This window comes from Colletes gigas, unplaced genomic scaffold, assembly GCF_013123115.1.
Source record: "Colletes gigas isolate AHSC1104 unplaced genomic scaffold, ASM1312311v1 Colletes_gigas_Sc00010, whole genome shotgun sequence".
In the NCBI taxonomy this organism is placed as follows: Eukaryota; Metazoa; Arthropoda; class Insecta; order Hymenoptera; family Colletidae; genus Colletes; species Colletes gigas.
Window position 1 is genome coordinate 8,856,282 of NW_025106639.1, and position 25,766 is coordinate 8,882,047.

A 25,766-nucleotide genomic window follows, 5' to 3' on the forward strand; every position below is an offset into this window, starting at 1 on the left:
CGCGAACGTTTCGATAGTTTCCATTTTGTCGTAAAATCGTTGTTGTCGTATCGGTCGCGTGTGTTGGATTCGTATGAACGACGTGAACGCGACCCAGCCACGAGTTTCAGTTCCGCGGGCATGACGTCCGTAGAGACGATGGAGGTGGTGTCGTCGACGAGCGTCGTCGAGGAGGCGAGGCAGGTGGTGGAGAGCGAGTCCACGAGCAGCGTGGTCGAGGTTATTATGCACTCCAAGGATAACATCAAGGTCCTCGAAACAGCCCCGCAGATCGTATCTGCTCACAGAACCGGAAAGAGTTCCCAGGACTTCATAGCGGGGGAACAAATGGAATCGGTCAAGCAGGCCAAAACGGTACGGGACGGCTCGAAAAACGCGAAAGAAATCGAGATTCGATCGGACTTGCTTCGAGGGGACGTTTTAGGGGAGAGTAGATCGACGGAGATGCAAAGTCGCAGCGAATCTCGCGCCGAAAGCAGCCAGAAGACCGTCTCCTCGACGACCATCGTGGAAACGTGCTCCTCCACGGAGGATTATCGCGACAATCTATCGACGAAGAGGATATTGAACGGGGACCACAAACCGCGAGTGCAGACGTCGTCGACGTCGTTCGAGAGCAAAATGGCGAGCAAGGAGACGCGGGAGGAGAACACGAAGGACGGTCAGACGGTTTCGAGCACGAGCAAGGTCCGCGAAACGGACGAGAAGGTCGACGACAATGGACGCGTGTCGTCCTCGCAGAGTCGTAGCGTCGACAACGAGACCACGGTCGTGCCCGCGGACCTAGATCGCGTTGAACTTACGGATGACGTCAGGAGGGCCGGCAAAAAGATTTCACTCGACACGGAGAGCACTGGGAACGTTGGTGAAATTGTCACCCGGTCGGTCAAGCCAGGCCAGTCTGCGTGGGACGGCACCTTTGTTAGCGAAAGTCCAACGTCGGTTAAGGACAGGAACGCCGCGAGAAACCTCGAGACGTCTCGAGTAAATCGAGACTGTCGCGACAAGGCGAAAGTAGATCGGCTGGTTTCGAAGCGCGAAAACGAGTCGCGCGTTGAAGTCTCCGAGGAGATCAGCTCGATCGTCGATCAGCGGGTGTCGTCCACGTCGTCCGTGATCCGCGACAGCAAAATCGTCAGAGACGACGGCAGGGTGTACTCGAGCAGCCTGGAGGGCTTCGATCGAAACGTAGACACGATCGATTTCGCTGACGGACAGAAACGGGTTACGACGGAGGCGCACTCGAAGGGCTCGCCGCGTTACACGAAACCCGGGGATTCCACGTGGGACGGCACCTTTGTAACGGAAAGGCCTCAGGAGCCTCGACGAAGGAACGTATCGGACGCCTCTCTCTTCCAGCATTTTGGCGACGACAACGTCGTGGAGTCGACGCAGCGGTCGGACTTCCGCGAGAAGAGTTCCGATGGATCGTACGAGAAGAAGTCGTCGAACGTCGTGCACGTGGTGCAGGGCGCGACTGACACGTCGAGATTTCTATCCGAGGAGCGCAAGGACGTCACGGAAGAGGTTTACATCGATGGGAAATTGGTTGGCAAAGCGGATGTCCCGAGGGACACGTCGAGTCGAAGGCTCGCGAGACCCGGGGATTCCGCGTGGAACGGTCAGTTCGTGTACGAAAAGCCGCAGGATATTAAGAAGTCGATGGTAAAAACGAACGAGAAACGACACGACTCCGTGGACGTCCAGGACGTCACGGAAGAGCAAAATTCTACGAACGTGTCCGAGTCCGTGTCGACTTCGTACGTCATGCAGTACGCTACGTCCAGCGACGAGAAGATAAAGAACGTCGAGAAGGTGACTTCCGTCTCCGAGACGATCTTCGAGGAGGAGACCGGAAGCGGCGGACCTCAGCGTCGAGCCGGGAGCCCGGAAAAGGTGATCAAACCGGACACGACGTCGCGAAGCTACAGACCGGGACAATCTGCTTGGGACGGGAGCTTTGTTTACGAGAAACCGCAGGTCCCAGAACGTCGCCGGAAGCCGGATGCTAGAGGTACCACCGACTCCGTCACCATACGCGACGTCACGGAGGACAACTCGATAAACGAGACGGAAATATCCACCACATCCTACGTTGTCGAGCATTCGTCCAGCCAGCAGAGTTTCACGGATGTCAAGGACTCTAGCCTCTCGTCCATACACGAGACGGTCGTGTTCGACATACATCCTGTGCGTCAGGATGGTTCGAGCAAACCTGGAAGTCCAGAGAAAACGACCAAAGGCGGAGACATCAGGATCGTGAAGCCCGGATCGTCGACCTGGGACGGGACGTTCGTCACGGAAAAACCGCCCGACAGGAGGAGGACCAACGAGAAATCGACGGACAAAGTCGAATCCGAGAGCACCGCGGCGAAATCGAGGAAACACGTGAGCGACTCCACGTTGAATATCCGCGACACCGATCTAGGAGTGTCCAGCAGCTCGGAGATCTTCAGCAACACCGTTGTCATGGAGCAGTCGACCACCCACGAAAGTTACTCAGATTCCTTGAATCTGGATTACTCCACTAGCTCCATGGAGACTGTAATATTCCGCGAGGGCGCCCTACCGTCGTCCACGCCGAAGAAGGTCACGATCAAGGAAGGACCCGATTCCAAAAAGAAACCCTTAGAGCCTGAAAAAATGCCAGAGAAGCGACCCAAGAGTCCTGAAAAGCACGCTGCCACGAATCTGGATTATTCCACGAGCTCCACGAAGACTAAAGAAACAACACACGCTAAAGAACAAACGCCAGAGAAACGTTCCAAGAGTCCCGAAAAGTCCGACAGAACCGTTCGACCTTCGAAGCCCGGTGCCTCGACGTGGGACGGATCTTTCGTTTACGAAAAAACCACGGACAAATCGGACGATAAAAAGCTACCAACGGAGAAGCAAGTCCCGGCTCAGATCGTGCCAACGGACGCTACGAGAATTCCAGAGGGAACGAAGCCTACTTACATCACCGAGAAATCGTTCAAACTATCAGACACCTCGAAGGATGTCCAGTCGTCCGAATTCGTTACCTCCACCCTCCTGAACCGTACGTTTGTCAGCGACTCCGAGGTTCTCGATTCCTCCAACGTTACCACGACGCTCGTTCACGAAGTCGACGACAGAAGAGGCCCTGAATCTCCGGAAAAACGACCCAAAAGTCCCGTGGACAAGACGGCGAGACCGACCAAGCCAGGCGCTTCCACGTGGGATGGATCCTTCGTTTACGAGAAACCACAAGATCAGAGGAAGAAACCAACAGATCGAGAAAGAGGACCAAAAGATTCTCCGGTTAAAGAGACACCGAAAGATGATAAACCAGGCTCCCTGGTCCCCAAAGACGACGCTACCAAAATCTCGATCGTCGAACGCGAAATCGCGGATGTGAGAGACGTCAAGGATACCACGGAAGTCCAGCGATCTTCCTACTCGGTGGATCAATCGTCCAGCTTCACGTTGGTGCAGGACGTACGCGACGTGGTCGAGGAACGTGTCGTCAGCGAATTCAAGAAAGACGCGGTGAGTAACAGCCATTACCTAATCCCCTTGACCGCGGCGCGTTAAAGGAACCACTGTGGTCGACCTCGTACCTCGAAAGATTATCGCTCACCGACTCGACAACCGACCCCCTGTTCTCTTATTGAATAAACATTCTGCTCAAGAGTCGTCCTTGTAATCGCAACGACGGAGGGACAGGAACGACGACCATCTTGCGAGCGAGCAATTTTTCAATGGGATAGATTTAAATTGCAGTGGTCGACGTGCGTGAAAATATTGTAAAATATCGAAGACATTTTGCCAGATGTTCTTTTTGGAAAAAATGCGGATCTTTATGCAAATTCATATTTTTATTAATATAATTAATGAAATGGGAGCCTTGTAGAGGGTTGTCTCAACCCCTAAATATAATAATTCGCATCCTACTTTAAGTAATTCTTATATTTTTTCATATTAAGTACATCCCGTAGTTTTTTGAGAATTAAAATTTCCCATAAATGCATAAACATCCGCAGTCTACTTATGAGCTACGCGAAGATTACCAACAATGGTAAAAGATGTATCGTTTAAATTCGTGAACGGTATAAATTATTAATAAATGTCTGCTGATAAGTTCTCGGTTTCTTTCGAATGAAATGTGCACCGTGATGAATGGTACAATGGAACGAGAATGGTGTCGGCGAACCGGGGGAAATGAAGTAAAGAAGTCGGGCTCCGTACACCTCGCGGAAGAGCCTCGGTGTGCACTTTCACTTCCAAACCAGGCGAAGGTCATAAGTTCTCGCGCGTTATTCGGTTAAAAATAAAACTGACGTACTACGGTCACGACGAAGGAAAGAAACATGGAGAACGCTGGGTCAACGGGCAGCGCAAAGATTTTAAGAATTATTCTTTCCGACCAGACGCATCGATCCGAACAACACAAGCTTTGCAACAGCTTTTGCGATAAGCTTGATCGCAATATGTTGTCGCAGAACGTAATTCTGCTCGCGGAGATAAATCCTCGCGAGGTTAGAGATCAGCTCGAAAATCGATGTCAACTTTTTAAAGCAAAAGATCGCAAGGTCATGGTACCATCTGGCGTTCGCCAAAATTAGCACCTCGTCGTTATTTATTATCTTCGTTAACCACTTATTCGGTATTTTCTATCGTTGCGAGTAACATTAAATCTTAACAGGCTTGTTTGGAGCTTCTATCTTGTCACGTATATATTAGACTTAATCTCAATAATTCCAAGCGTCACGCAATCAGACTGCCTCGTAATCATCAGATAATTATGTACTTGATAATAGACTATGCAGTCCGAATAAAGTGTTACAAGCTTTTTTCTTAAATCAAGTGGTTCAAAGTGTACGATGCAAACGAGGTAAATAATCCGGATACTGGTGATATATTTAAAAACATCTCGTCACCGATCGATTCGGGTCACGTATACGAACGAACGAATGTGGTGAGTCTAATCGATGATTCATAAAAGATGATCAATAATCTGTTCGTATATAGACACAAAGTTATATATAAACATATTCGAATGAAGTAGCTTGGTTGCGTGTTTATCACGTTGTTTATCGGAACAAAAGGCCTTCGTTTTCTCTTTTATTTACTCTCTGCTTTACTCTGGCTATCGAAATTATTCAAACAAACCACAAAAAACTGTCGCGTTCGCGTTCCATTTGAACCAATTACGACGTTGCAACGATCGCTGTCCCTTCCCATTGCAAAACGCATCGATTGCATCGATAAATCCTGTTCTCGTTTCGATCGTCGCGAGAAACGGGTTCGAGCGACTCGCAACGTTATAATTTCACCTGTCGTACAATCGACAAGATTGACAGCGCGGACGAAATCGGGAGCACAGCTTCTTCCAGACGCGGAAACGGAGCAACGTTTAGGATAACGCGGTTAACGAAGGCCAATACACGACGATTCGACAGGTCGCTGTAAATATTTCTGTTTACGACCGCGACGATGATCGTTAACGTTCCGATCGAAGATCGATCGAGACACGGACGATTTCGAGCTCGACGCAAATAGTTATTAAACCATACGTGGGAATAATAAGAGAATTCTGTTCTGTCAGGCAGCTAATAAGAGTTACCGGAATCGCCTGCGGGCACGTGTCGTGTGCACGCAACTGCAATCACCTACAATCGACTTCAATTGTTCGTACCTAAAGCGATAATAATTCGAGCCCATCGTGGCCAAGTTCGGCTGTGATCTCATCTCGATTTGCCTTGCTTCGTTTACAACTCCGTCGAATGGTTTGCGATTTTCTCGTCCTGCGATCGATCCTCCGCGAATTGCAATTCAACACGCCGGCAACCTTTGAACCAACGCGTTACGCTGCGTTTTTTGCGAAACGTCGTACGAATTACGCTTCCAAGTACTCGTATCAAAGAGTAATTTATTTGTAAATAAAAAGACAGTAATAATACGAGTGGCTTCGAGGCGTGTCCGTTTTTTGAACGAGTGCCAATTCGTCATCGATCGTCGCTTTTCCTTTGGCCGCGCGGTGCGTGCACCTTGCCGCGAATCACCTGTAACCGACTTCGAATCGAACAATGCGAACAATTGCCGTTTAGCATCGTAGCCTAGTTTGGAAGTGATGTCATCGGTCGTTAGTCAGCCGCTCGATCCGCGAGCAATTCAATTTCACGCCATGATCTCCGATTGCTTTTGCTTAACCCCTGAACGTCCGATCGTCGTTTACGATTTCGAGCGCGTCGATCGATCCGTTCCTCTTCGATCGATGCCCAAATAATGTCACCGTAGTGCACGGAATTCCAAGAGTGCTGATTCGCGTAACCTTGCCCAGGTTGATAATGCTGTCGTCCGACGAAACCAGCTGTGGAATTTATGATAGTCGAGCGTAAACACGGTCTATATCGTGTGTACATGTGTGCATCTTCCATCAGCGTTCGAAGAAGTTGGACACAACATTTTTTTCGAACCGTTTATAGCTTCTTTCTCGTCTCTAGAAGCGAACGTAATCGGTACACGCGAGGCACGTCAGAGTTACGTAAGGAACCTAATCGTTCGAAATGCTTTTGTCTATCTGTAATTTTATTTCGAAACGTCAGCGTTGGCCTTCCGCGCGATACGTGCATCTTGCGTGTTTTAGATTCTAATTTACGAGCGAATTTTAAGATCATAATTTGCTCGATCGTTCGCGGACAGATCGACCAAGGTGTCCTGTTACGATGTAATATATTCCATCGTTAATGTCGGTTTGTTCTGGTAGCCGTGACATCGGTTTCGAGGTCTCACGGTGGTCGATGGAATACTTCGAAGCGTGTTCTCTCCTTCCGACTTGTTAGTACCGGGCGAAGTATCAATTCCATCCACCGCTGACGAGGGTGAATTCAACAGGTACTCAGGGGGTGGGGAGGGGGGGCGAAATTCAACGATTCGTCACGCCTTTTATTTTCTCTTCGATCCAGTTAAACGGAGACGGCTGAAATTGGATTCCACGATTGCTTTTAACGAGAACGACTCCCTTAATTTCCGTTCGACGGTCTCGACGACGTCTATAATGATCGCACGGCGTTTCAGTTTCACGCAGGGCCTAAATAATTATACCGTTTTAAATAAAACTAGACGAAACGATAACCGCTTTAAAATTAATTCCCCAGATGGAAACAATACGAAAAATGCTTCCAGGAGTTGCGTTTTAATTAATTAGTCGAACGCGTTGAATAGCAATTATTCTCTGGCGCGAGTATCGTGTTCATTATTTAGAGTTCCCGGGCGTCAAAGCGGAAACTACGCGAAATTCCCTTCAAATGATGAACGTTCCTCCGTTTACACGGTGCTCCGTTATTGAAAGACAGCACCGGAGGACCGCTTTAACAGCGTTAGCAAACGTCACTCGCCTCGTTATCGAATTACAGCGTTTAGCCAGAGAACGAACGTGCTCGTAAAGTACAATGATCGATGCTAACGAGCCGAAAACAGCTATACGCGCGACTGTTTCAAAGCGACGAGCGATCTTCGCCCCGCTGACCGAGCGAAGGACGCTCGAGTTTTAGAATTCGTCTCAAATACGATTCGAAAATTAAAACTTCCACAATGCATTCACGATTATACGTATACAGGGTGTGTGTGGGGGAACGTGGATCTCGATCAGTCGATCTTAGACGTCGTGATGCTCGAAGGAATCCGAACATTGGACGGAGCAGACGGTCCGAGCTCGCAAGGATATATTCGACGAAACAAAATCCTCGTTGAGAGCGTGTACAAAGGGGCAAAAGTGACTCGTGTTATGCGATACGATGCAGACGCGTGCATACACGCCAACTGCGATGATCTCGCGTTACCTGCATTCCGTATAGCTAAGCACCGTCGTCGGTTTTTAACCTGGTATAGTTACGGTATTCGTTATAACACGTTTCAAACCGATAATTTATCCTACAGCGAATGGGACGATCGTTTTACGCGCTGCAAAAACCAGGAGTCATCGGTTAATTGTCGATCATTTAAATTTTTCTCTGGATCCGTGACCACGAGCCCATTTAACTCGAAGCTAACGAGTTTATTCTACACTTATGATTGCACGTTGGATTCAATTTCCTCTAATGATGATTGGATCAAAGTTTTTTACTTGATCTTAAGATCACGCTATGAAACTGTGGAATATTTCTCCGTTTCTCTGTACTAAAATCTCAGCGTCGAGGACATTTCTAAATATGAAAAACAGGCGCGGCAGTCGACGTGTTAACTGCGAGATTCTGCAATGCTCTAATATGGTAAACGTTTGATCTGTCCACGGGTTCTTCGAAGGTTTTACGAGTATCTTCGGATGTATGGAAATACGCGAAATCCAACGTTTCGTACACACCTAGCTAATAACATATGACGACCACGTCAGCTTAAGCGCCTTTCTGAATCCATGAATAGCATTAAACATGTTTATCGGAAAGGAGACTAGAACGGTATACGTGCTATCTAAAAATAGTCGACGATAATGCAACCTTCTTAAATCTTTGCATAAATGGAACACCTTTCCCTGCAATCGTGTACAATAGGGATAAACACGAGTCGTGAAATTAATATTCACTTTTGAAATAACACGGATGTCATTGTTACCGCGCGATGACAAATTTTTTAATACCTTAGTAACTATCCACTGATCGTTAAGATGCGTATGTAACTATTTCCGGGACGACGTGTCATAATAAGATAATCCTGCGTTACACAGATAATCCCTTGTTTACATGCAACGCAATATTTCCTGAAGCGCGCGAGTCATTCTCAGCAAACAAAAAGCCGTTTATAGCTTTTTAAATATCAATAATTTTTCGATGGTCCGTCTAGCAAGAAACTGGCGGAACGAAATACGAAAAAAAACGCTAAACGAACGAATAAATTCTAGGATAGATCGCTTCGTGACTCGACGGGACACGCTTTACCAAGTTCACGAGGCGAAATAATTGTTTCGTCGAGCCCCATAAAGACTGAAATCGTGCAGTCCGTTCCGCCAACGCTGATTTCAGACTGGTCAGTGTCGAAGCGGATATCGAACAAAAGCGAGCCTCTTTTCAAACGGGCACCGATCGTATCTGCGTTTAAACCACGAGTCGAATCGTTCGATAAAGGTGCCCGTTATCAACGCGAACGACGTAGCCATTTTCTAGACACGCGTGAACTAATTGACTTCTACGGAGAACGACGCATCGAGTTCTCCGTTTCGTCGCTAAAAGGGGCGGTGATGCAAACGCGACGTAATAGCGTTTCGAATGCTGATTCGAGCGTGTCGATAGCAGAGTTTCCTCCAGAGTTCGCGATTCATTTGTTCGCCGAAGAATTCAACGTTCGTGCGTTTGCCTTGTAAAGTCGGATTTTTTAGAATGGAAAATTGTGAACAGAGAAGAGTATCTGGCGCGCGTGTCGTATTGGGTCACACGTTATGGTTAGCCTTCGTAAGGCAAAATTGCTCGACGCTCTTCACATTCTACTTATTCGCGGTGCCATATACCCCTTAATCCGGAACTGTTCTCTTTTCCCAACGAAACTACTAATTAGTTGCTATTTTTACTCTGGAAGGAAGGAAAGTATTGTCAGCCTCTTGGCGGATAATATCGTCTAAACGACTGGATGGATTTTAACTTTAACGAGATTAGAAATAGTATTAAGGCGAGATTGCGGTGGATGGTCTAGTTTTGAACTCCGACAAAATGCGATCGATCAGTAAATCGGTAATTAATCACCGATATTCGTACGCGAGCTCGCATCGAACGCGATACGCGCGTCGCTTTTAGCCGCTGCGATCCATCCGACCAATAACGGCAGTGCTTTGAACCTGTCGTGAAAGCACTTGTAATTAGCAAGGTGATAACCAGTTCGATTAACAGAATTCTCTGTAATTGCCTTCGCGGCGGCGGCGCGCGACGAAGGACCGAGTTCATTCACAAAGCGCAATATCATCGACGAGCATATTTACTTATCGCGCGTTACGATTAAAAGCAACCAGCCAACAAGATATTGCTCTTATATTCTCGATCATCGATTCCTCTATCTCTAAAATTTCAATTCAGATTACGAAAGCTACGGGTCTGCCGGTCGATACGATCTGATCAAAGGTTTCCTTGTGTGTTTGCAGAGAGATGTCACCGAATCAACGACGGAATTCATCGATAAAGAGCAGGTGACTAGTATGGTAGCGCGGGATGTCGTCGACGAGACTCGGTTCGACAAATACAGCAGCTCGGTTCCGCGATCACCCGCGGATTCGCCGCGGAGAAGCTCACCGGAACGACCGGGCTATCCGCGCGGAATACCCGGACTCAGAGAGGACGAGCGGCCAAAACCGATTCCGGCAGCTGGGAAACCGAGTCGACCTCCTCGACGCGACCACAGCCCAGAGGAACCCAAAAGGTAACGATAAATATCTTTATTAAACTTGTGAAATGTAATCGTTGGAACATGTCCACGAGACAGAAACGCTCACGGATGCATCTTAACAATTACGTCGCGCTTCCAACGTACAATTAATTAACGAATAGAGAGGCGAGTGCAGAATGCGATATGCCGAGCTACGTAAATATTGAAATTTCAAGCTTTTAATTAAAACAAGAGCGCCCACGAAGTCGGGAAGCTCTCTAAGTTCGCGGTCCCTGTACTCGCGGAGCTTTTATTTATTTAAGAGTAATGATCCTTTGATAAGAAACGTGTTGATTTGATTTTAAACGTGTTAGATATTTTGCAAGAACAACTCTACTCGGTCACGGTTCTGGGGTAAGTGGCAAGAGGTCAAGCTTAGTCCTCTTACCAGAAGGCACCCTTGCCTTCCCCACTCCGTGGCCAGATCCTCAAGGAACAGAGTTCCTATTCTTTAAAGCAAGACAACGTCGAGTCGCTTGCCTTTTTCTAACATGCCTACGTTTCCTTTCGACAAGCAATCCTATGACGCCCGATAGCTGTGTGACTTCGAGTCATCTGGATCGTGTCCTTGCAACCATCCCTCTTGGGTCCCTATCATAAATCGTTCGAGAACGAAATATCGTCGAGTTAATAGCTGACAAACGCGTTGCCCCGCACCATCTAACTCTGATCATTCTATTAATTTTCGAAGACCAACCGGAGTCAGGGCACAGCAGCCGGAAAAGCCGCGCGATTATGTTTCGACGAAGTCGATGCCCGCCGCGGGGAAACCGAGCTGCCCCGATGAGAGGCAGATTCCTCCTGAAAGGGCACCGCGTCCCGAGGAAACGACGTCGGTCCCGGGTAAACCGAGCCGTCTCGACGAGAAGCCAAAGGTTCCCGAGAAGCCCGAGCACCGTCCAGCAGCGGGTAAACCGAGTCGACCGGAGGAAAAGCCGAAAAAGCTGGACGAACCACCCAAGAGAGGCGATCAGACTCCGGACTCCCTCGACGGGGACGACCTTCAACCTGGAAAGATACCAGTCATCCTGTCCAAGATTCCTCTGAAGGAGCAGTGCATCTGCGAACTCTGCACCTGCGGGTAAGCAACAAATTGCGTTATCCCGTTAAGCTAGTTCGGGCCGGGCTCTTTGATATTCAAACGAATCCTTTTTCATGCTAATGTCCGCGTTATCTTAGCGAGGGGGGGCGAGGCTGTTGTTCGTTTTTAACTTCGCGCAGCTCGCAACAGGCTACGCGTCGAGACTTCGAAGAGCCTTCGAAGGCGCTGGTTAATTTACCTTATCGTCGAGACACCTTCGTTTCGCGATACTATTATTAATTATTAAGTGAGTCGACGATGCAAAAGAGAGGATCGTCCGTTATTTTTTGCAATTAAATTGCGTTACGGGATCTCATCGTGGCCGATCATGCGTGTATCAGCTTGAAATCAAAATCTCCGAACGTTACGATCTGATTTGATATCGTAATCGACCTATAGGGAATACTGGTGTGGGCGCTCGTGTCGAAACCTATTGTTTGGAGGCGATTAAAACTCTCGTTCGTTGCGTAATGTAGTAGTATAATGAAATAGTTGGTATCTAGAATAGATAACACAACAATAGTACCGTGCCTCTAGACGCAGTCTTAAAAGGAAATCAGTGTTTGGGACTAAAAGAAGAACTCTTATAAGAGATTCGATTTTGTTTGGCATGATCGGCCATGACAGATGAGGGATAGATTATTCTCGTGTTTTACCGTACGTATCGAGTAGGTCCATTCTTGGATCGCGTTATGAAACTGCACGCTTACGAAGGGAGCGACGCGGCGCTTAAAAGTGGGACACGAGACCGAACCCTTTTACGGGAAGTCGTTTCTAACCAATCGCGATCGACTTCACGGGCTTCTTCCTTATTCGAACGACGTGTCGCGACCTCCCGTCGACAAGGTGATCGCGATTCAAATTTAAGGTGATCAGCTCGCGAGACGCCGCCATTGTGTCGGCCCTAAAACGAAGGACGCCGAGAAACGAATATCGCGTTTCCTTGTTTGGAGTTTGTCGAAGGTGATTCGCGAGCGATTTCTTGAAATAGAACTCTCTCGATCGGCGCAAGGACAAGGATTTGCAATTTAGGTCAGGACGTTGGCGCGATCGAGTGCTTCTCGATTACGAAATTGCCATTTTCAGAGACAGGGAGAGCCAGCTCGCTTCCTTTTCCTAGCTTTGGGAAACTTTGTAGCCGTATTATGCAACGTCGATGACTAGCGAGCGTGTCTAATCTTTTTGGAAGATTACATCGAAATTGTTTCGACGCTGGATCCGGATAGACAGATAGATAGCATTTGATATCGACGAAAATGTTGCAGGATTATTTATTAATAGCTTTTGACGAAACAACAATGTTACACGTTAATTGCTTGCACACCTTAGCACTTAATTACAAATACATTAAAATGTGCACTCTTACACGTTTCACGCAAAGTCAAGCTGCTCTGCTGGAAGATGTCACGGTGATGCGTTCAGTAAGACGGCCAAGTAGACACTGATTGTTCGAAAGGGAGGGCATTGAGATTTGCCGAAAATTCGCGAAGAATACCGAAAATTCCCGATCTGCAAAGGGATCATCTTACCGTATCTTGACCGTATTTTCCTAAATTTTACGATTCCAGGGGTACTAAATTTGTTCTATTTCGCTTAGACCACGTCGTTAATAAACTTCTCTCAAAGGCGGTGTGTTTTAACATTCGTATTCCTCGCGGAAAATCGCGCCAGTAAATGTAATCCCGGTTCTTGATAGATTGAAACGCTTGACCCAAATCGAACCCTGTCTTCCGAACGAACGCGATCGAGAGATCGCTGGAAATTGGTTGCACGCTTGTGGTTTGCAAGGGTTGTCCTGGTTCGTTCGCTTCTCCCTGATCGGCAGCCCGTAATGAGTTTCCGCGCAACTTCTCCGTATTTAGCGTTGGACGCGTATTGCTATAACGTTATGGATAAAATAATCGATCTTGGACGATGGAACCATCTCGACGAATAAATCTTTTTAAGCTAGAAAACAGTCGTGTCGATCATTATTCAACTCTGTGCGAGCACATCGCGATTAGCGATCAACGGGGCGCGTTTAAACTGATCCGGATAGAAAACAGCGTTGTTTGCAAAATTAATTAGAATCGATGCGTCGACGAAAGGTGTTTCTAACCAGAACGCGATCAACGATAACGGATCGCGGCAAACAAACCGTGTTTCTGCATTAAAATTTGGCGCGCGAGCGCGCGACTCGCGCGTAGTTTTCTGTTTTGCCTTTTATAGCCGACCACCGACGACGCATTCGAATGCATCGATGCGTACGTGCAACGAGTTTCGACGACATCTGTTGCAAAATCTCTCTGACCGATTTCCAATTTCCAAATGGTCTGCGCGGATTTCGATGTGAATGGAACTGGTTGCGATCTCCGGGGAACGAGCGAGCTTCTACCGATTTTCAACGACCCGTAGACTCTCCTAAGTCTCGTTAACCGCGAGTTATTTTCAAACTATTCGCTCGAACGCAACCCGATCGTCGTAACGAAAAATAAAGGGGAATTGTAGGATAATTATTTTCTCTGATAAAATGCTTTTGGTTGCAAATAATTTACGGACACGATGCAAACAGAGCATAAAATTTGTCCACTCGGTGCTCGATTCGCTTTTACCGCAAGCTAAGTGTACGAGGTATTCAGGCTGATCAAGAAATAAACTCCCTGTCGTCATTCATTGGAAGTGGCGTTCTAAGTGTCTGCGAATGGCGATCTATTTCTACTTTCGAACGAAGTAGCTTCTTGTCAGTCTGGCTACACGAAGCCACCGGTTCGTAGTACTTGAAATTATTATATTCCGTATTCCTCTTTCAAGCTACAAATTGTCGATGCACGATCGTTATTGGAAACGGTCGGTCTTTTGTCAATGCGAACCGCGGAGGGAAAAATGAGTCGGAATTTTGGCAGCCCGCACTCTCCCTAATTGATATGGAGATTACAATGCCATACCACAGAGATGTAACGATGTTTCTTCGCTTCGTTAATTGCCAATCACAGCGTACAGAAATACGTGCACGATAAAGCCAATAAAGTTCAAAAGTTGTCTAAAAACGTCGTTATCGAGTTAAACTCGGTCGTGTGCAATCGCAGCCTTGCTGAAATAGATTCATTTTTGCGTACTAAAGTCGACTCCGCTTATCGGAACCTTGAGAATTAATACGAATACTCGCTACAACAATTGCAGAGTTTTTTTCGAGAATAATTTCTTAAAAAAAGAGCATCGAACCGAATGATTCAATCGTTCTCGTTGGAATCAAGCCTCATTACGCGTTCAGCGATAATTAACGACTTAAAATAGCGATACCGTTTGTCAACGCGTCGGCCGTAAACGTTCCAGGTTGCATTTCAGCAATTCTAGATTTGTCAGCGCGGATAAATAAAATGACGCGACTCGAAAACCCGTTAAGCCGATACAGAAGTCGCCGCCGTCGAATGTGTTTCAATTAGGCTCGCCTAACGTGCATCGTGCACGAAATCTAACGAACATGCAACCGTCGTGCTGTGGACGACAATGGTCACGTGCGTGACCGCAGTGACATCCGCGACTGCAATGCTCTTGCCAGTTTATCAATGGACTGACGGCGGTTCTCCACCGTCAAAGAGTCGCATGAATATTCGCGAACGATAGTCAACCCTTTCTTTCGTCGTACAATTTCATAATTTAAGCTATCAGTTGCCTGGACTTGCAATAGCCGAGTGCAAAGTATCCTCGAATCAAAGGGTTTGGCTTTTTTTAGGCGACATCGTTGTCACCACAGCGTGCCCCAGGATCGTTTGGAGCTTTCTCAGGACGAACCTCTCCACGTGATCACCTCGTACCGCGAGGAGTTCGACGAGAAACACGTGGACAGGCAGACGATCCACCACCATGAGGATCATCTGCGTATGGAAGGCGACTTCATCGGCGAGAGGCGGGCTGACTATGTGGCGACGAAGGGCGAGAGAGCCCCGGTGAGGAGGCCGCAGGATAACTTGAAACCGGAGGGGGAATTCGTCGGGAGACCGCGAGAGGAAGCTCCCAAATATGGCGACCGTGCGCTGGTCAAGAGACCCCAGGACAATCTCAGACCCGAGGGAGAATTCGACAGTGAGTTTCTTTTTTTAAATATTAGTGGGTTTTAAAAGGCTATCGATAGTGTAAAGTGTAAAGGCTTGGTCTAACTTTAAATAACGTTAAGGTACGACCACGACGGAGCTGGTGTTCACCGGGACGCCCGGCGAACGACCGAGCGCGGTACGTCGGAACACCTACACGAAGGTCGAGGGTGAATTCATCGACTCGACCACCTCGAGATCCGAGTACATCGACCATCGAACCATCCAGCGTGCCGACATCATCAAACGTACGGACAATCTGACAGTGGGAGAGGGTGAATTCACGGTAAGCTCTATGTTCAACGCCTTCGTGCGTCCTCGAGATGTTCCAATTCCCTTTATCGCGGATCGACGACACCTCTTTATCGTGCGAAAAAATCTGATGCAGGGTACCTCTCGTCTCAAGGAGGATTTCCACAGTTACGACGCGATCGAACGTGAACCACGAAGACGTCTCGCGTTCACGGAGGAGGACGATCGATTTTACAAGACCGATATCGTGGAGAGCACCACGACCACGCAGGAACAACATCGAACGTTCGATCAGACCGATTACAGAAGCACGTCCGTGATCAGACGGGACGACAATTTGAAACCGGAAGGGCCGTTCGAAGGTACGCCGCGCAGTAAGGACGATTACATCGTGCCGGCGATAACCAAGAGACCGGAACCCCAGAGGCCTAAGGACAATTTACGACCAGAAGGACCCTTCGAAGGACGTCCAAAGGACGATTATATGCCGACCAGAGGAGAGAGGGCGGATGTTAAGAGGCCGGAGGATAACTTGAGACCGGAAGGTCCGTTCGAGGGAAGGCCAAGGGACGATTATTCACCGAAATGGTCCGAGCGTCCCGAAGTGAAGAGGCCAGTAGATAATCTGAGACCGGAAGGACCCTTCGAAGGACGTCCAAAGGACGATTATATGCCAACCAGAGGAGAGAGGGCGGATGTTAAGAGGCCGGAGGATAACTTGAGACCGGAAGGTCCTTTCGAGGGAAGACCCAAGGACGATTTCACACCGAAATGGGCCGAACGTCCAGAAGTAAAACGACCTCAAGATAATTTGAAACCGGAAGGACCGTTCGAGGGACGACCCAAGGACGATTATATGCCAACCAGAGGAGAGAGGGCGGATGTTAAGAGGCCGGAGGATAACTTGAGACCGGAAGGTCCTTTCGAGGGAAGACCCAAGGACGATTTCACACCGAAATGGGCCGAACGTCCAGAAGTAAGACGACCTCAAGATAATTTGAAACCGGAAGGACCGTTCGAAGGACGACCCAAGGATGACTTTTCACCGAAACGAGCCGAACGACCGGAAGTCAAGAAGCCCGAGGACAACTTGAGGCCCGAGGGACCGTTCGAAGGGAGACCCAAAGACGATTTCACCCCCAAGTGGTCGGAACGCCCTGAAGTCAAGAGACCACAGGACAATTTGAGACCGGAAGGACCCTTCGAAGGACGTCCAAAGGACGATTACATGCCAACGAAGGGAGAACGTGCTGATGTGAAGCGTCCAGAGGACAACTTGAGACCGGAAGGTCCGTTCGAGGGAAGGCCAAGGGACGATTACTCGCCAAAATGGGCAGAACGTCCGGAAGCGAAGAAGCCTAAGGATAATTTGAAACCCGAAGGACCCTTCGAGGGCCGCCCCAAGGACGACTTTTCCCCAAAGCGTGGCGAACGTCCGGAAGTCAAACGACCCGAAGATAATTTGAGACCGGAAGGACCCTTCGAAGGACGTCCAAAGGACGATTATACACCGAAAACCGCAGAGAGGCCGGAAGTGAAGAGACCTCAGGACAATCTCCGACCGGAAGGCGAATTCCAGGATCGTCCTAGGGACACGTATACTCCCGGAGAGAGACGTACGCCCATCAGACATCCGGATAATTTGTATCCAGAGGGCGAATTCGAGAAACCGAGGCAGATACCTTACGGTCCAGGTGAAAGGGCACCGATAGTCCGACATCCTGATAACTTATTCCCCGAGGGAGACTTCCCAGACAGGGAACGGAAACCGTTTAGTCCCGCGGAACGTAGAACTCCAATCAAGCACGATGATAATCTAAGACCGGAAGGGCCGTTCGAGGGACGTCCAAAGGACGATTATACACCGAAAACCGCAGAGAGGCCGGAAGTGAAGAGACCTCAGGACAATCTCCGACCGGAAGGCGAATTTCAGGATCGTCCTAGGGACACGTATACTCCGGGAGAGAGACGTACGCCCATCAGACATCCGGATAATCTCTATCCAGAGGGTGAATTCGAGAAACCGAGGCAGATACCTTACGGTCCAGGTGAAAGGGCACCGATAGTCCGACATCCTGATAACTTGTTCCCCGAGGGAGACTTCCCAGACAGGGAACGGAAACCGTTTAGTCCCGCGGAGCGTAGAACTCCTATCAAGCACGATGATAATCTAAGACCGGAAGGGCCGTTCGAGGGTCGTCCAAAGGACGATTACAAACCGACGAAGGGAGAACGCGCGGATGTGAAGCGTCCTGAGGACAACTTGAAACCGGAAGGTCCGTTCGAGGGAAGACCCAAGGACGATTATTCGCCGAAGAAAGCAGAGCGTCCGGAGGCGAAGAAGCCTCAGGACAATCTGAGACCGGAAGGGCCCTTCGAGGGTCGTCCAAAGGACGATTACAAGCCGACCAGAGGCGAACGCGCGGACGTCAAGCGTCCAGAGGACAATCTAAAGCCTGAAGGTCCGTTCGAGGGCAAACCGAAAGATGATTACTCGCCGAAGAGGGCAGAACGTCCGGAGGCTAGGAGACCAGAGGACAATTTGCACCCCGAGGGTGTGTTCGAGAGGCCAGAAAAACCTGTGGTCGGTCCCGCTGAGAGACGTACTCCGATCAAACATCCGGACAATCTTCGTTCCGAGGGAGACTTCGAGAGACCGCGCCACGAAGAGTTTCGACCGGCGGAGAGGCCGGAGGTCAAGAAGCCCAAAGACAATTTGAAACCGGAGGGTGATTTCGAGCGCCCCCGTCAGGAGAAGTTCGGTCCAGCCGAGAGACGAACGCCCATCAAGCACCCGGACAATCTCAAGCCCGAGGGAGAATTCGTGGGCAAGCCTAAAGACGAATTCACGCCCACCAAAGGCGACAGAGCAGTGGTGAAGAGACCGGAAGATAATCTGAGACCGGAAGGACCGTTCGAGGGTAGACCCAAAGACGACTATCAACCCGTTCGTGGCGAACGAGTCGACATCGTGAAACGCACTGACAATTTGCGAATGGAAGGAGAGATCGAGACTTACAGGTAGGGATATCGTACGTTGATCGATTGTTCGATCAAATTTTAATACTCTGCATCTTATTTACAGGTCCAGGGACGAGTACACGGATTTCCTGATCCGCGAGCGTACGGAGGTGACCAAGTACGAGGACAATCTACGCATGGAGGGTGAATTCACCGACTCACGAACCAGGGACGACTTCAAGGTAGTGAGAGGTGAACGAGTGGACATCGTCAAGCATCCCGACAACCTGCGTCCCGAGGGACCGTTCGAGGGCCGCCCGAAGGACGATTACAGCCCCAAGAGGGCCGAGAGGCCGGAAATCAAGAAGCCTGAGGACAACCTGAGGCCGGAGGGAGAGTTCGAGAGGCCTGAGAAGAGACCCTACGGTCCAGCGGAGAAGAGGACGCCGATCAAACACGAGGACAACTTGAAGCCGGAGGGAGAATTCGAGAGACCCAAGCACGAGGAGTTCAGGCCGGCGGAGAGACCGGTGGTCAAGAAACCACGCGACAATTTGAAACCGGAGGGAGAGTTTGTCGGGCGTCCCAAGGAGGAGGCTCCTCGAAAGGGCGAGAGGGCGGACGTGAAGAGGCCAAAGGACAATCTCTATCCGGAAGGCGAGATCGATGTTCCAGAGAGGAAACCCGTGGGACCCGCGGAGAGGAGGACGCCCATCAGACACGCGGATAATCTGCGACAGGAAGGCGAGTTCGAGAGGCCCAAACCGGAAGAGTTCAAGCCGGCAGAGAGGCCGGTTGTGAAGAAACCGCAGGACAATCTGAAGCCGGAGGGCGAGTTTATAGGTCGTCCGAAGGAACAGGCGCCGACAAGAGTCGACAGGGCTGATGTCAAGAGACCGGAGGACAACCTGAAGCCGGAGGGCAGCTTCGAGAGGCCGGAGAAGAAGCCTTTTGGTCCTGCGGAAAGGCGATCCCCCATCAAGCATCCCGATAATCTGAAATCCGAGGGCGAATTCGAGCGTCCCGACCACGAGCAGTACAGACCCGCCGAGAGACCGGAAGCTAAACGGCCCAAGGACAACCTGAAGCCGGAAGGAGAGTTCGAGAGGCCTGAGAAGAGACCCTTCGGTCCGGCGGAGAAGAGGACGCCGATCAAACATCCGGACAATCTCAAGCCAGAGGGTGATTTTGTCGGGAAGACGAAGGAGGAGGCGCCGAAACGTGGAGAACGCGCGGACATCAAGAGACCTCGCGACAATCTGAAGCCGGAAGGCGAGTTCGAGCGACCGGAAAAGACCCCGGTCAGGCCAGCGGAGAAACGCACGCCCATCAAGCACCCCGACAATCTGAAACCGGAAGGAGAATTCGTCGGGAGACCAAAGGACGATTACGTGCCGACCAGAGGAGAACGCGCGGACGTCAAGAGGCCTGAGGATAATCTGAAACCGGAAGGACCGTTCGAGGGAAGGCCAAAGGACGACTTCGTCCCTGTACGTGGCGAACGGGTGGACGTTGTTAAACGGACCGATAATCTTCGTATGGAAGGCAACATCGAGACTTACAGGTAGGGATATCGTACGTTGATCGGTTGTTTGATCGAATTTTAATACTCTGGCATCTTATCTACAGGTCCAGGGACGAGTACGCGGATTTCCTGGTCCGCGAGCGAACGGAGGTGACCAAGTACGAGGACAATCTACGCATGGAGGGTGAATTCACCGACTCTCGAACCAGGGATGACTTCAAGGTAGTGAGAGGCGAACGAGTGGACATTGTCAAGCATCCTGACAACCTCCGTCCCGAGGGACCGTTCGAGGGTCGTCCGAAGGACGATTACAGCCCCAAGAGGGCCGAGAGACCGGAAATCAAGAAGCCTGAGGACAACCTGAAGCCGGAAGGGGAGTTCGAGAGGCCTGAGAAGACTCCTGTCGGCCCTGCTGAGAGAAGATCGCCCATCAAACACGACGATAATCTTCGTCCCGAGGGAGAGTTCATGGGTCGACCGAAGGAACAGGCGCCGAAGAAGGGCGAGCGAGCGGAGGTGAAGAAACCGAGGGACAACCTGCGTCCGGAGGGTAGTTTCGAGAGACCGGAGAAGAAACCGGTGGGTCCTGCGGAAAGAAGGAGTCCCATCAAACATCCGGACCATCTACGACCGGAAGGAGACTTCGTCGGTCGTCCCAAGGAAGAGGCACCCGTCAGAGGTGAACGAGCGGATGTTACTCGACCCAAGGACAACCTTCGACCCGAGGGAGAGTTCGACAGACCGCAGAAGTCTCCGATAGGCCCGGCTGAGAAGAGGACACCGATTCGTCACGAGGATAATCTTCGCCCCGAGGGAGAATTCGTGGGCAGGCCCAAGGACGATTTCACCCCCAAACGTGTTGATAGACCGGTTCAGAAGAAGCCCAAGGACAACCTGAAGCCGGAGGGCGAGTTCGTTGGAAGGCCAAAAGACGACTATAAACCGACCAAGGGCGAGAGGACGGAGATCGTCGTGCACCGGGACAACCTGAGGATGGAGGGTGACATCGACGTTCGACGATCTAGAGACGACTACAAGAGCGTGTCGAAGATCGAGCGCGTGGACGTGATTCGTCGGGAGGACAATTTGAAGATAGAGGGAGAGTTCGTGGATGTTCGAAGGCGAGACGATTACAGGGTGACCCGTGGCGAACGCAGCGAGATCGTCAGACACGAGGACAACCTTCGAACGGAGGGTGAATTCGAGAGGCCGGAGAAATCCCCGGTTGGTCCGGCGGAACGACGATCGCCCATCAAGCATCCGGACAACTTGAAGCCCGAGGGACAGTTTGCCCAGCGTCCCAAGCCACCGACGCCCACGAAAGGAGACAGGGTCCCGGTGAAGAAGCCCAAGGACAACCTGAAACCCGAGGGAGAGTTCGAGAGGCCGGAGAAGTCTCCGGTCGGACCGGCGGAGAGACGTTCGCCGATCAAACATCCGGACAATCTGCATCCCGAGGGAGAGTTCGTCGGTAGACCGCGACAGGAGACGCCGACCAAGGGAGAACGCGCGGACGTAAAGAAGCCCAAGGACAACTTGCATCCCGAGGGCGAGTTCGCCAAACGGACCCCTCAGAAGGTGGGACCTGCCGAGAGACGGACTCCCATTCGTCACGAGGACAACCTCCACCCTGAGGGAGATTTCTACGCCAGCCCCAAGGACGACTTTGGTCCTAAGAGAGGTGATCGCGCGCCGGTCAGGAAGCCTCAGGACAATCTGCGCCCGGAAGGCGAGATGGAAGTCAGCCCGACGTCCAGGGACGATTACAGATACGTGAACGGGGAACGAGTGGAGGTCCGTCGTCACGAGGATAATCTGAGGATGGAAGGGGAGATGGACGTTCGCAGGAGGGACGACTACAAGAGGGTCACCAAGGTAGAGAGGGTGGACACCAAGAGGCGCGAGGACAACCTGAAGATCGAGGGCGAGTTCGTGGACGTGCGTCGCAAGAGCGATTACACGCGCGTGGTCGCCGAACGGGCCACGATCAAGAAGCATCCCGACAACCTGCGTCCCGAGGGAGAGTTCGACCGACCGCAGAAATCTCCCCTGGGACCCGGGGAGAGAAGATCGCCCATCAAGCATCCTGATAACCTGAAACCGGAGGGCGATTTCGAGCGCAGAACCCCGGAGAAGGTGGGTCCGATCGAGCGTCGATCGCCCATTCGTCACACGGACAACCTGAAACCGGAGGGTGACTTTGTGGGAAGGCCTCGGGACGATTTCACACCGAAGAGGGCTGAGAGGGTGGAGGTGGTGCGCAGAGAGGACAATCTGAGGATGACAGGGGACTTCCAAGACTCGACGTCGCAGAGGTCCACGTACACGGTGGTGCGCGGGGAACGCGCCGAGATCAAACGCCACGAGGACAACCTGAAGGTGAGCACCGGGGCGATGGAGACGAAGACCACCAGCAGGGACATGTACACGCCCACGAGGAAGGAGGACTCGCCGACAGGGAAGACCGTGAGCCGCAGACACCACATGGAGTCCTCGATCAATCTGGGCGACGACAACACGACCATGTCCACCACCACTCAGAGGAACTACAATACCTTCACGAAACGCACCGCCAAGGAGGTGGCGGCCAAGGTGAGCAGCATGGAGTCGGACACCAGGAGAAGCGTCTCCACGGAGTCCAAGACCATGGAGAACGGCACGGTGATCACGACCACCAAGAAGACGACCTCCGCGCAATCTGGGGAAAGAGTCTCCTCTGCCCAACCGTACGACGAGCCGTGTCCTCATCCGGACTCTAGAAAATTGATATCGAGCAATCAGCAATACACGAACGAGCACCATCAGAGGATGCACTCGAGCGAGCAACATCTGAGATCGCAAAATATCACTCAATCCCGACGCGTGATAGATGAGACGGACGTTCAGAATCATCGGGATCGAACGATCGATCATCAGAAGCAGCTCGATCGACAGCATCAAGAGTCCAGCAAACGGGATTACGTGAACACCCAGCACATGGAGTCGCGACAAACCTCCAGCAGACAGAGACAGCACCACGAACAGCACACGGTCTCCAGCCAAGCTCGTTACAACTCGAACCAGTCGAGCAGCGCGGAGTTCAGGCAGGCGATCAGCGGCCAATCGATGGACAGATCGCAGATGGACGCGTCGATCGCGAAGACCAGTCATCACAGAAAGAACGTGATCTCCTCGTCTGCCGACGTGACCAACTCCGTCCTCCACAGACGCGGGGGCGTCGCCAGCTCCACGGAGGCGCTTCACACGATCTCGTCGACGGCCGCCGACCAGAAGAAGAGCATCTCGAATCTGGCGGAGAGCGGCCAGTACATCAGCAACTCTAGCCAGAGCAGCGATCGACGAAGCTTGACATCCCTGCACCGCAACACCAAGGACGGGAACCCTTGGGCCTCCTCCACCTACGAGCGTCCCCAAAGAATCGTCCGACAGGACAACCTGACGGTGGGCGGGAAGTTCTACTCGCACAGCGAGACTAAAAATTACGGAAATTTCAGCACCCAGAAGGTCGAGAGGGTTCACAGACAACCGAACGTGTCACACATCAACCTTGGCGACGGCTCCACCGTCTCCTCGAGCATGTACAGAAGGGAATACGCGCCCAGGCACAAGGGACCTTGTCCAGCCGCTCTCATAGAGGCCAAACAAGCTCCCTTCAAGCACACCAGGGACACCCAGAAGCATAAGTTCTACATGCCGGTCGTTTCCAATTAAAGTCGTTCTCGAAAATTTCTGCCACGAGGATACTGGGGGCGGACGAGGAGAACCGGAGCTAGAAGAACGCTTTCTTTCGTTTCTCAATGCTAGATTTACTCGAACGATCATAGCAAAATGCTGGTTTTCTTTTGATTAAATTAATATTTTTGTTTCGTTAGTTTATTACGCTGTAATTGTCAATCTCGTTTCGTTCCCGGACTCTTTGTCCGCCTCCCACGAAATTAGGTCTAATCGTAAGCGTAAAGGTTCGTATAAATTGCTGTGATGAATTCGCGTATACTTCGAACGATATTTATTTCTTACATCGGCTAGATCGACGAGGAACTGCACTAGATATGTAATAAATACGCATATATACGTTAACTATATATACAAATCAACTTGTGGGGCTCGAGGCAAGAACGTTGTTAATGTCTCCGGAAGCTGAGAAATATTTGAAAAATTCTAGACATATCCGGCGTTCGTGGCTTCCGGAGACATTGATTCGTGATTGAATCGATACCCTGTGCGTCGATATATTTTTATCCTCGATGAAGGATTCGGTACTATAGGCCGGACATCGATAGTTGAATATCGATCAGACACTCTTGAACCGCGAGAGCGCGCGATTCGAACTCGTTAAAATATTTTGTTTGTCACATTAAGCCACGTGTATTACAAAGCAATAACTAGAGCTTAAATCCGTGATACGGACGGTCCCGATTCGACGATCGGCGCCGTCCGATATTTAGAATAGGCGCGGCGTCCAGACGCCGTGCGTAGCATTTCTAATCCGCTTTCTTTCATATTTACCGTTCTTCTATCTTGTTGGTAACTATATAACGTCACTACTTCCCTCTCCCCTCGTAACACCCTGCGATTTACATTAACCCACGTTCTAATAAACACGCATGTAACTCGTCTCGACGTTAATTTCGTCCGGCGTCGAAAAAACCGAGTTCCTCCGTGGAACGGATTATTATTTTGTTTTTTCCCTCTCCTTATTTTGAGTTTGTTCATTTACGAGATTTATCAATGTGTTCTCGATCGAATAAAGATGTTTTTGCAATTAATTTTATTGGTTTTGCATTTTCCCCCCTACCGTTGACCGTAGGTTGACCGTAGCAACGTTTCACCTGCCTTAGTTTAATCGTTACCTAGCAATTGCGAATTACGTTTGCGAGTGAAGCTCTTTTCCGCTGGAATTCTTTCGAGGCCAAAAGCTATTCGCAAAGTATGTGAATAATTGCAGCTCTTTGGGTCTCCTGTCAATTATCGTTCATTTTTCGTTGCTGTTTCCAAACAGATTCATATCTTTGATATAATTTCGAACCGATTGAGTTGCAGTTGGTTTCTATTTTACCCATTTACCGTTTCGTTGTCGATGATAACTCGCGTATGTAAGCTGCAGTTACATACATCGAGTGTAACAAAATTAGAAGGATATACAGAGAAAGGATAAACATCGCTTTTTTATCGCGTTGCACGTACACTGTACATACATACACGAGTAGCGAGAAAAATACTTCTACACAACGATGTAACATACTACTACAACGTTTTATAAAGCGTCTGTGTACTTTGCTAAATTTGTTCGAACTTGTAGCCATAAGTTCACTCATTGTAACACGGTATTTTGTAACGATAGCGTAACCGAAACATTTTTACGCGTGAACAACGCTAAATCGATAAATTGTCAAACATTGCCCGGTTAGAATAATCGAAATGTATATATGGTGTGCAATTGTTTGTAGCTCAAGATACGATAATAAAGGAGAGATTATTTTGTGTAACCTAACTTACTCTTCGAGCGAAT

General features: G+C 50.0%; 1 protein-coding gene across 1 annotated transcript; it reads left to right on the forward strand.

Annotated features, from left to right (window-relative positions):
* LOC122397928 (titin) lies at window positions 1–25,023 on the forward strand (the record flags this gene model as incomplete). The annotated part of the gene is made up of 8 exons (XM_043397427.1): window positions 1–3,510; window positions 10,088–10,362; window positions 11,060–11,449; window positions 15,162–15,511; window positions 15,603–15,805; window positions 15,908–18,792; window positions 18,857–20,296; window positions 20,362–25,023. Coding segments are annotated over 8 exons (12,660 nt in total), but the record flags the coding sequence as incomplete, so codon positions are not given.
* Window positions 25,024–25,766: the final 743 nt, after the last annotated feature.